Source organism: Impatiens glandulifera, chromosome 2 (genome assembly GCF_907164915.1).
Source record: "Impatiens glandulifera chromosome 2, dImpGla2.1, whole genome shotgun sequence".
Classification (NCBI taxonomy): Eukaryota; Viridiplantae; Streptophyta; class Magnoliopsida; order Ericales; family Balsaminaceae; genus Impatiens; species Impatiens glandulifera.
Window position 1 is genome coordinate 47,120,391 of NC_061863.1, and position 12,521 is coordinate 47,132,911.

The 12,521-nt window shown below is 28.2% G+C and overlaps 1 protein-coding gene across 1 annotated transcript; it reads right to left on the reverse strand.

Moving 5' to 3' along the window:
- Positions 1-601: 601 nt before the first annotated feature.
- On the reverse strand, positions 602-3,616 carry LOC124927636 (probable sulfate transporter 3.5). The gene is made up of 11 exons (XM_047468092.1): positions 3,313-3,616; positions 3,019-3,226; positions 2,584-2,755; positions 2,434-2,499; positions 2,174-2,287; positions 1,962-2,078; positions 1,461-1,874; positions 1,196-1,386; positions 1,053-1,123; positions 889-965; positions 602-804 (listed from the first exon to the last, which is right to left on the reverse strand). Exons 1-11 carry the CDS (start codon positions 3,614-3,616, stop codon positions 661-663), a joined length of 1,878 nt encoding a protein of 625 aa, XP_047324048.1. The 3' UTR covers positions 602-660.
- Positions 3,617-12,521: the final 8,905 nt, after the last annotated feature.

Consider the following 12,521-nt stretch of genomic DNA (forward strand, 5'->3'; position numbering starts at 1 on the left):
TTTCAAAAATAAATATCATATTAGATTCATATCCCAAAATAATATTGTAAATTCTGGCAAGAGAGAGGACATTTGAGATTGGACTTAATTCTCAGTTATTATTAATTAAATCGATTTTTGATAATTACTATATAATTTGTTGACATGAGGATTATAATGTTTGAAAAATTGTTTCAAATTAGTACGTTCCTAGTTCTCTTTTAATTTTAAAAATATATATATATTTCAAATTAAATTTAAAAAGGATTGCTAGCCCAATGACGTTTTTGTTTTAAAGGATTTTTCTCGAAATGAATAGCCTAGGTTTAACCAAAGTTTAAAAAATTCTTATTTCCCATCTCGATAAAAGTTATCTCATCGTCTTAAATTTATTAAGATAGTTTAAAAGATAAAATTAAATATTCGTGAACTTTTTTATGGTATTTTTTTCGAAATAAAAGTAAAAAAGAAAAGCTTTTGTAATAAGCATTATATTAATTGATAAGGATACTAATTTAGATTATATAATAACATTACACATGAAGTAAGACCGCATGTCATCGACATAATTCTGATCCCATTACATAAGCATCTTCTTCATTTTCCATTTTTCTTGAAAAAAAAGTAAAAATACATATAACTAGTTATATAGCTTTTGCGATCGTCATTTTATCGTCGTCATCAAACTGATTCTTTGAGAGTGAATCTAATTGTCTCGATCGCATCTTCAACCGAGAAAAAGATATTCTCTTTTCCAAACTTATCTACGAAATCCATCACTATCAATTTCTCTAGCACCTCAATTCTTGGATTTACCAAAGCAACCTACATGACACAAAGACCAAATTTTATGATATTATATATTGATTGTTACAAACTAATAGGAAATTATTTCAATCAACTAGTTACCTTGATCTTTTTTCCATGCAAGACTTTTACAATTTCTTCTAGAGTCTCCACCCCAGATACGTCGATAACCGACACTCCTATCAAAATTCCCACCAGACATCATCAACTACTAATATATAATATATGAATCAAGCCAAGTTTCTAATATTTGATTATGCATATACCTCCCAAGTCGAACACCACTTGCTCGATGACATTCTCATGTGCTTCTTCGTCTCTAAGCCATCTCAAAGTTCTACCAAAAATGAAAAACATTATAAGATGAATCAATGAGAAGAAAAGGAGATTGAGGTTGTTAATTAATTACCTTTCTCTAATGTAATTACAGTTAGCAAAGTAGATTGGGGAGCCAAGTTGCAAGATTAGAAAACCAGGGATTCCAATAGCATTAGGATATTGTTCAACATCTCTATACAAATTTGAATCTGGTATGTTCCCAAGCTTGCATGTGGCAGGCCTTGCTATGTATATAAGTGACCTAATCAGGGCAAGTCCAATCTGAAACAAATTGAATTCCAATAAATTCTTTGAAGAAAGAAAGAAATGACAAAGATGAGATGATTTTGACATACAGAGAGGCAGAGACCGGTGTCCATACTAAGGAAGGCGACGCCAAAGAAACCCACAATGCAGATGAGGAAATCAAATTTATCGATTTTGAAGAAATGATAAGCCTTTTCATAGTCTATAAGACTGAGCATAGCAGACATGATGATGGCTGAAAGAGCCACCAAAGGTGTGTAGCTAAACAGAGGTGCTAGAAATAACAATGTTAGCATCATCAATATTGCCATCACCACATTCGACATTGCTGTTCTACAACCCGCGTTGTAATTCACTGCTGTCTTTGAAAATGGACCCGTGGTTAAGTAACAAGAAGTAAAGGATCCAACCAGGTTCATTAAACCAAAAGCTATCATCTCCTTATTCCCATCAATTTGTAGATTGTTCTTAGTTGCAAAACTCCTCCCAATTGCTATTCCTTCCTGCATCAATCAATTATATATACATACACAATTAAATATTATCATGTAAATTCAAAATCAATTAATGTTGCTTATAATAATCCTTACTGCTAAAGCGATCATTGCTGTAATAAACCCTGCTCTTATGGGTCCTGATATGTATTTGATATCAAAATTCAAACGTTGGATAGATATTGGATTTAATCCCCTTTTTAAAGGACCAACCTGCAGTAATATTTAAAACAAAGTCATTATTAATCTAATTTCAATTTTCTTTTCTGTTACATAAAAATTGACAATATCGATAGAAATTTACATACAGTTTGAATGCCGTATTTCTCTGCGTCAACGAAATAAGCAAACGCACATCCGACGATGACAACTATGATCGGCCCTATGGCTGAAACCCAAAACAATTTTGGTTTTTTTTGTCTCTGCAAAAAAACATCCCATGAACAAATCAAATCTTCATGTTATTTTTTTTGTTTATACTATAATATATTATTCTATAAAGAAAATTAGTTTCATGTTTATTAATTAACTATAAAGGAGATAAATAGATGTCTTAATTACTACTTACCACAAATCTTGTCAATTGAAGGAACACAAGAAAGATAACACCAACTAGGATACTTTCCCATCTCCACTGTTAAAATTTAAATAAATATGTAATCAATTAAGTAAATAAATACATATTTATTGATAGAAAAGATTCATGACAATGATTTACCTCCTTTCTTTGTTTGATCACTGATGTAAGAACCGATATAACATCGGTGTTGCTCGTAAAGTGTTTCAATCCAAAAATTCCCTTTAGTTGTTGTAAGCAGATAATTGTCGCGGTTCCTCCCATGAACCCCACGATTGTCGAGTGCGACAAAAAGTCCACCAATATCCCAAGTCTACCCCAACCAACCCATATTTAAAAAATTCAAAAGATTAAACTTTTACATGCATAAAGTTTCACTCTTTAGAATTTATTTCTTACTTCATTAATTAGTGTGATATTCTGTAATCCATAAAAATAAATAAAAAATATTAATTTATGTTTTTTTAACTGTTACTTTAATTAGTACTTATCCTAGTCAAATAAAATAAAATAAAATCTTGATGTAATCTTTTTTTTTTATTAAAGTGAGATTACAAAGCAATAGAGAAAAATTACCTTAGAAGACCCATGGCAGTTTGTACAATACCGGTTACAAACGTGGTGGTGAAAACCAGGTCGAGATACAACTTAGGGTTAGCCGTAGCCGATACTTTCTCTCCCAAAGTCGATCCTATAAGCAAAGAAGAAGCCGCCACAGTCCCCACAGCCAAATGCTTTGAAGATCCAAATACAGCGTAAATTAACGGTGGTACAAAGCTTGAATCTGAAAAACAAAAAAAAAAACATTTAATATTTACATACAATTAGAATAGAAAAAAACAATTATAAGATGATTTAAAATCATATTACATAAGCCGATGATTGGGGGAATGTTGGCTAGCTTAGCATAGCTTATGCCTTGAGGAATGGCGAGACTAGCGATGGTGATTCCGGCAAGAAGATCGTATTTAAACAAGCTTAGATTATACAATGGTAGCCAATCGAATATGGGTACAAAGTATTTCAAACCGGCTTTGGTTCTAGACCATGAACTATTCTTCTCCTTGATCTTCTTAAAGGGATCATCAGGGAATAGGGTTTCCTTGATATCTTTGTTGAATCTCTCTGCAAATCCTCTCGGGGCGGCGAAATTAACAGAATTGGAATTTGTCATTGATTCAGAAATGAAATCGAGTGAGAGAGATAGTGAGATTAGTGTGTGTTTATAAATAATGAAAGGAGGGTGAGGAAATGAAGAAATTATTTTATTTAATATAAGATTTATAATATAAAATTGAACCGTTTATTTATTTTTTATTGGATACATGATATCAATTATCAAATATAAAAATATAAGATAAATATAACTAACAACTCCTTAAATAAAGCTGTGACAATTTCTCATGAAGAGAAGGATTTGGATCCGGTATTCATGTAATCCTTTGAGAAATTAATTCTATTTCTGAATGTATGACGAGAGATCGATATGAATTATTTGACTAAAAAAGTAAATTTACTTTTTATTATTACTATTTAAAAATAATTTCATTTGTTTAAGGATAAAATCATGTTTAATAGGATAACTTTTACACGTAATTCAAACACATATAGAAACTAATGATTTAATTGGTAATATTTTTTTATCTAATAGGATAAGATCATCTCACTATATTTTAATTAAGTGAATAAAATGATAAATTAATATATTAGTTATTCAAATAATTATAACCAAACAAGTATATTGAATGTGTGGTTTATGGTTTTAAAATCTTATTAATGAAAAAATGAATTAGTTTAGTTAAATTATTAAAATATATTTTTTTAATTAAAATTTATAAATAAATAAATAAGTATTTTGATATTTTAATTGGTAAATAAATACATATAAATAATATGACATAAGAGTTTTTATATTTATTTATAAAAATAGTCAAATAACCCAGAATCAAAGAAGCTGAATATTATTCTAATTAATTAATCTCCCCCACCCAGAAGTCTTAAAGAAAATGAACATGCACAATTAATTACATATATATCCCAACTTTCTCTAAAAACAAATTTGTCATATTTAGGATAATTTACTTTATACTTCAAAGTTAATATATATTTTTGACATTATTATGCATGGTTGTCTAGGTTAAAAGTAGAAAATTGTGGTTGATTTCTAGTTGTGTTTTAAGGTTAAAGTCATCCACACCCACTTTCATTAAATAGAGTAAAAGAAAAAAAAAATTGAAAATTGTAAGAATTATCCTTATCTACATCAGCCATATAATGCATTTGACTCATACCAAAAAGATATTACAGGTTAATTTGTTTCAAATTTATGATGATTTTAATTAATCATTACGCGATAGCATGGAGGTTTTGACGTCTAATAAGTCTTTATTGGGTAAAACCTTTTGTATGGTAGAGAATACTCTATTTGTACATGTACAATTTTTTAAAGTGTACGATTAATTACGTTTCTTGTAGGAAATAATTTATTTATTTATAAAAAATAAAATAAAAAATTTAAAGAGTAAAGATAAGGATTTGTGCAATATTAAAAATACTAATGTTTGGCATACTAAAAGGACTAAAACCCATCTTAATTATTGTATAATCCTAAGTTAGGATATTTTATTTGATGAGTCAATTACACACATGGAGTGGTTGAGTTCTTTTTCCACCTAAAGGGTATAGAAAGCTAAGTTTCCTTTCCAAGTACATTAGATGAATTGTTCTTGTTTCTTATAAGTTCACACCAAAAACCGGTAACAATTTTTGGCCTATTAACATGTGACTATGTTGTATAAAACCATCACAATGTCTAATGTCACTTATGGACAAATTTGTTCACTTTAGGTGGTCAAATTTTGTTTGGTTAATTTGTGATCAACAACAAAAAAAAAAAAATTATGATGATTCATTTTAAAATCTAACTAAAATTTTATACTAATAAAAATACAACTTTAAAAAGATGTAATACAAAATTAATATATAAATCTAATAAAAACATATATGTAATTAGACTACACTTTATGAATTAAGGATTAATAATTTTTGTGTGCAACTTTCTAAATTTTATTGAAAAGATATATGTATCAAATTCATTTATCAAAAATTATAAGGATATATATATTACGAGTATCTTATTTTTTAAAAGAATATATTATGACTATTTAGAAAATTTGAGAAATCGATTCGAGAGTTATCGTCTTATTAAGATCTTTCGTGTACGTTAATTTCAACGTTTATTTATGTGACCGAAAATTTATGTTTAATGAATCATTTAAAAATAAATTTATATTTTTTTATAATTAAATATATTAAGTTACATTTATTTTATTATAAAATTGATTTGGTAATAAATTAGGAACTCTTTAGGACTTTTCAACAAATAGTTGTAAATATCAAATCATGTACTTTTCAGTTCAGTCATTTTTATTTAATTTATTAACACTTTTTTAATCATTGTTTGGGGGCAGACCACCATTTGTGTTCCTTAATTACTTAGTTTTCAGGACTCTCAGATCTCTGTATAATTCATTAACTATTTTTAATATATATATATAACAAAAGCTTAAAAAAATTGGATTTTTTGCTAAGATAAAATAAGAAAAATGGAGGACTGATGCTCTCTACTAAATATGTAAAGCATCAAGTTCTCCATGCTTTTACTAAATGTGTAAAGCATCAAGTTCTCTGTGTTCAATATACAATGATCTTTAATCAAACAGAAATCTGAAAAACAAAGGAGATTGATTGATGTTTTCTAATGGGCAGGGCATGGCATGGCATGGATTTGTAGTTAGTTGGGTTATTAACTTGGAATATCAACTATAATATATATATGCTACTTGTGAGACACAATATGTTGTGGGGATATTTTGAAGAAAATCTTATAATACCTTAGTGCCGGACACATTTAGAAATTCGAGTTGGGTGTAGATTAAAAAAATAACGAGAAAATTATAGGAAATTCGAGTTGGGGTGGATTAAACGAAAAAATTATGGATGAAACGAGGGTGGATAAATATAAGAAAAATAATTTTTTTTTCTTAAATTTTGTATTTTTTGAAATGGATTGAGCCTCTACATCAATCAACCCTGTCTTAGCAGAGATACCCTCTATTTAGTTCTCTTTAATCATCTGCTTTCAACCATTATTACAATTTGGAACAACTAATGGGAAATTGGAGAGCCTTGGACATTTTGTTTTGTAAGTCAAAAAAATTATTACAAATCAAATCGTTAAATTAATTGTTACAAGTTAATTAGTCAGGAAAATTTCAAAGAACCATCATAAAAAAAACTCAAAGATACCAAACCAAAGTATAAAACAAATCATGAACCGAAATCAATTTTGAAAAGCTCAACTGTTCGCGGACCATTAGCTACATGGTCCCAAAAGAACTTGGCAATAATAATATATAAAATTGAAATTAATAAAAATAATTGAAACTCATTTATTTCATGAGCTTAACTAATTATATATATATAATAATAATAATATATTTTTAATAATTTTTTGATAACGATAATATTGTTAACGTATATTTAATTTTTTTTTTAGTAAGATAGTAATTTGAAATTGTCCCGCAATTATCGAACTGAATTATTCTGTTTCGGGCGAGTTTTTTTTGGTTTAACCGGAATGAGACGGATGTTATTTATGTCTTCAAAAACATAATTTTCTCCCTAACTTTTTTTTTAAATGATAAGTTTTTTCTAGTTAACTTATTTTTTACACGTAACTGCCACGTTGAGATTGACTTCAGATTGACTATGAAGTCAATGATCCTTCTTCATAATATATTTAGTTGACTAATTACTATTTTCTCTCTTTCTAAAAAGTAAGATATCAAAATTGGTTTTTTCACTTTTAACACTTTTATATCATATTATTATTATTTTAGAAAGTCATCACATTTCAATTATTGTAATGCATTATATTTGAGAAATATTTATAATATTTTTTTCTCTTCAAGATTTTAAGATTCTTACAACATTTTAATTGCTATTAGTCTTATTAATTAAGCATTGCATTTTTTATGCAATTTTTTATATTTAAATATCGCAATCCCATAATAATTACCATGAACTTCAACTTAAAACTTTTGATTGAAAATCTGAATTTTGATATCTTAAACACAATTATTACCATTTGAATTTTGAACTAAAAAAATAAATTAATAATTAAACCTTAAGTTAATATGAATTATTTATTATCCATATCTTGTAAGCTTAAAACTTATTTAAGTTTTAATATAATAAGATAATTCGTTTATATGGGTTTGAACATTAATTTAATGACTTTTAAAATAAAGTCTGGCCCATAAGTGTTTGTTTATTTAATGAATGTTGGCTCTCTTTACGATAACATATTCTCTCATCTCCATTAAGAACTGTGGTTTCTAATTAAGAAAATGAATAAAGAAATAATCACAACCTGACAAATAGGGTTCAAAAATCTTTGTCATAAATGTTTTCAAATTAAAAGTATTATATTTATTAATATATATACCATCAAATTTACCATTACAATATTAAATTAGTTTTAGATTCTAAATATTAAATAATAAGAGTATTGGAATGATCATGCATGTGATTCAACTCATTTAAATAATTACAAGAACAATATTATTTTAAAAGCAATCAAAACTCAAGTCAACTCAAACAAGACAATGTATATTTTGTACGGGACTTTAAATTTAAATTTTGAAGTAATTAATTATTTTGGATAGTTTAGACAATAAGAGTTGGATATTAACCCTAAGGTCCTGGGTTCGAGCTCGTCATGCGATAAGTCTGCGTCTGCTTAAATGGTTAAATGTGTTTACAAGCTATATACTTAATCCCGTTAAAATATTTTATTTCTAAAAAGAAAAAAGATTCTTGGGAGTGTTAAGTACATTGGCACAAGTAACCATGTAATTTATATCTCATTCATTCTCTTAACAAAGTATAAAATATTTATTCTTACCAATATTGCCTAAATTTCATAAACGTAAATAAATGCTTCAAGTGATTATTAATATTCATAGTTAAAAAGAATAAACAATAATTTTTTTTAAGACTCAGAGTAGGCCATTTGGAAAGTCCATGGGGTCTATGGGCTCAGACTCACCTAAGAAGCCCAAAGAATATAAAACCCAACAAAATAATATATCCTTCATTCAATCAACCCAACCCAAATTTATTTATTCCTTAGTCCTTATTAATTATATAAAATAAACTATTATTTATATGTATACAAGAGAGGATAGTTCTTAATTTTATTTTTCTTTAAACATAATATATTAGGGCAGCAAAATAATAATGAAGTAATAGGTATTTTTCACATATATATTATATTTTTGTTATCTTTGTACTTATATTTTGTTTTATTATTTTTGTACTTGTATTTTGTTTTAAATATATTCCTTAATACTAACTCGTTTGATAAATTTATTTTTGTTCTGAACAACCCAAAGTTTTGGAGTTATATGTGAAAAAAAAATGTTCTTATTTTTTATTTTAATAATATTAATAGTTTTATATTATATTTAATATAAATGGCTTGTTTGACATCATATTAATAATTTTATCTATTTAAATATCAAAACTATCATCTAATTTTATTTTCTCTCTAAACTAATATTCTCTCACCTAAATAATATTCTCTAAACTCAAAAAGTAAATTAGTTTTCAAATTTTAAAACCATTTTTTCTTAATTTTTAAGAAAAAATTCATGTAAAATCATTTTCTCAAGCAAACCCTAAATGATATAATAGCTTTTTTAAGAAATTTTGAGTTCAAATCTTGCTTAAGTATTTATTTTTTTTATAAATTTTTTTTGGGCCTAAGATAAGATTGGGCTTAGGCCTTAGGACTTGGTTACCTTATATTAGGGCCGACCCCTGAACACTATAACTTCTTTTTTTAGCCAGATTATGGTCCGGTTGGTTAGTGTTCTTTGCAAATATTTTTATAATTACAAACAAATAATTATTAAAACCTTTTTATTTTTTTAATTAATTAATTTATTACAATATATAATTTTAATTTAATTTTAAATATTAATACATTTCAAAATATATATATACATATATATTGATTAGTTTTTAAGAGTTTTAATTGAAACAAAAAAAAAAAGAAAAAATATACTTAGTCCGCAGAATCAATAAGAGGAGGAATGGATTTAAAAACAAAATTACTTATTATATAAATATTTTATTATTACATCTAAGAACTTGTTTGATTTTGGTTTTTATGAAAAAAATTAAATAGTATGTTATTTGGATTTTTGTTTAGTTTAATTAATAATTAAATAAATTATTTATAAAAAAAATAATTAGTAAAAAATGAAATCAAAATAAATGTTTTTAAAATTATTTTGTGTTTTTAAAAAAAAGGTTTAATGACATGTAATCACTCTTTCAACTGTAAAACAATTGAAAGGGTTAATGATAAAAGAGTAAAATCAAATAAAAATAAATATACAATGAGATTTATCAAAAACAATTGTAAAAATAAGTGTTTCAAACAAAATATAATTTTTATTTTGTGTGTGATAAAAGAATGTGGACCGGATCCTAGATGGTTAATTCATTAAATAGATTCATTAAATCTCTGGTTTTATGTTTTCAAATATAAAATTATTCATAAATAAAAGGGCACATACACTCATTCATTTACTTCCCTCTAAATTTCTAAGTGCGCATACATTACTTATGGCATGCATAGAGTAGCAATGAATATTTAAGATGAACATGATCAATTTGTCAACTCAGAAAAATTAATCAGGAATATCATTTCATTTGCATAAATAAATAAATAATTATATATATATATTAATTTTCAAAAAAGTGTCCGAATTGCCTTGTAGAAATTCGTGATTAATTTGGATATATATACGTGATAATAATGAAAATTTGGGTCGAATTTTCAGTTGACCCGCACATAAACTTAAAACGATTAAAAATGCTACGACTTTACCGTAATATTATATCTAAACTTCGGCCCACATTGATGATTGTTTGCACACACCTCTCACGCTCTATATATATTGCACCCAAAATTATTATTTAAATTATATAAATGTTTCTTTATTAATTTATCATTAAATCAATGGTTAAATGGTGATATTGTCACATAATTTAAGCAAATTTTTTTCTAAGACCAAATTTCAATTGTCTTCAATTATCTTAATAACCCAAAATAAAACAAGACCTAAGTGCTAGATATACTGTGGGCTGGACTCATCCAATATAATGTCTACAAAAATAATTATTGATAAAACAAATTAGTACCATAGTATTTGTGACTCCAACTTTGATATTAGTCTACAAAGATCAAATTTGTGACAAATATATATATATATATATATATATATATATATATATATATATATATATATATATATATATATGTTTCTTTGCCTAGAATATTCTTTTTTTGATGTTTGTCCCACATAGGAAGTGAACAAGAAAAATGTCTTGACCTGGCCCTATAAATAAAAGGCTTGGGTGTTAGTTTTCTCTTGAACTATTTTGAGTATCTGTAATCCGTGTTAACGATTATAGTGGAATATTTTTCAGTGGCTCTGCCCGTGGATTAGTCAGCACTTTTGTTGGATACCACGTTAAATCGGGTGTCGCTTTCATTCTGTCTTTTACTATTATTATTATCATTGTTCTCGCATCCGTTATAACAAATTGGTATCAGAGTAGGGTTTTTCAGATCTGCTCAGGCAAGAACGATGGTTGGAGGTAAAAGTTTAAAAGCCGACAAGTTTACTGGGAGGAATAGTTTCAGTCTGTGGCAGATCAAGGTCCAGGCATTGTTGAAACAACACGGCCTATGGGCTCCCTTGATGAAGCCTGCACCTGTCCCACCACCTGCTGATATGGAGTCTTTGGAAGAAAAAGCACACTCAACATTGCTCTTGGCTCTGGCAGACGATATCATTACTGAGGTGGCTGAGGAGGAAATCGCTGCTGGTTTGTGGTCTAAGCTGAAGACTTTATACATGAAGAAGAGCTTAACCAACAAGTTGCTTTTGAAGCAACGTTTGTTCAGTCTGCGTATGCAGGAAGATACACCTCTTAGAGACCATCTTGATCAATTAAATGCAATATTATTAGATCTGCGTAATATTGATATTAAGATAGATGATGAGGATGATGCCTTAATTCTGTTAGTTTCTTTACCAATATCATATGAAAACTTTAAGGAGTCTTTCATTAGTGGTAAAGATTCATTGGCTCTAGAAGAAGTTAGATTTGCCCTTCACAGTAGAGAATTGCGACATAACTGCAATGACACTGTTTCGGATAGTCAGGTTGTTGGGCTAGTTGCAAACAACCATCAGAGATATGGTAAACCGAAGAAAAAGAAGTTTCCCAAGAAACCAGTCAGTAGGGGTTCAAAACCAACAGATGTGTGCAATTACTATAAGGAAAAGGGACATTGGAAGAATGAATGTCCAAAGAAGAGACAAAGTCAACATGAGAAGGCACCAGGTACTGTTGCAGTTGCTGAAGATGGTACAAACTCCGAAGAGGATATTGCCTTAGTTGTTGATGGTCACACACATTACACTGATGTGTGGGTTCTGGATTCTAGAGCATCTTACCATATTTGTCCTAGGAGGGAATGGTTTTCAACCTATGAGCAGGTGGATGGTGGAAATATTTCTATGGCCAATAGTTCTACCTTTAAGGTGGTTGGGATGGGCTCGATCAATATTAGGACTCATGATGGAAAATTCCGTACACTGAACGAAGTTAGACATGTTCCACACATGACGAAGAATCTGATATCTCTAAGTCTTTTGGACAAGAAGGGTTTAGTTTCAAAGGTGAAAGTGGAGCCTTACATGTTTACAAGGGTTCAGGTGTGATTCTGAAAGGTGTGAAGCGGGGCACTTTGTATTTTCTACAAGGTACTACGATATCTGATTCTGCTGATGTGGCTTCCTCCGAGATTGACCAAGGAGACACGACGAAGTTGTGGCACATGAGGCTTGGGCATATGAGTGAGAGGGGGATGCAAATTCTGGCTAAAGATGATCTTCTGTGTGGGCATAAGATAAAGGATCTTGTGTTTTGTA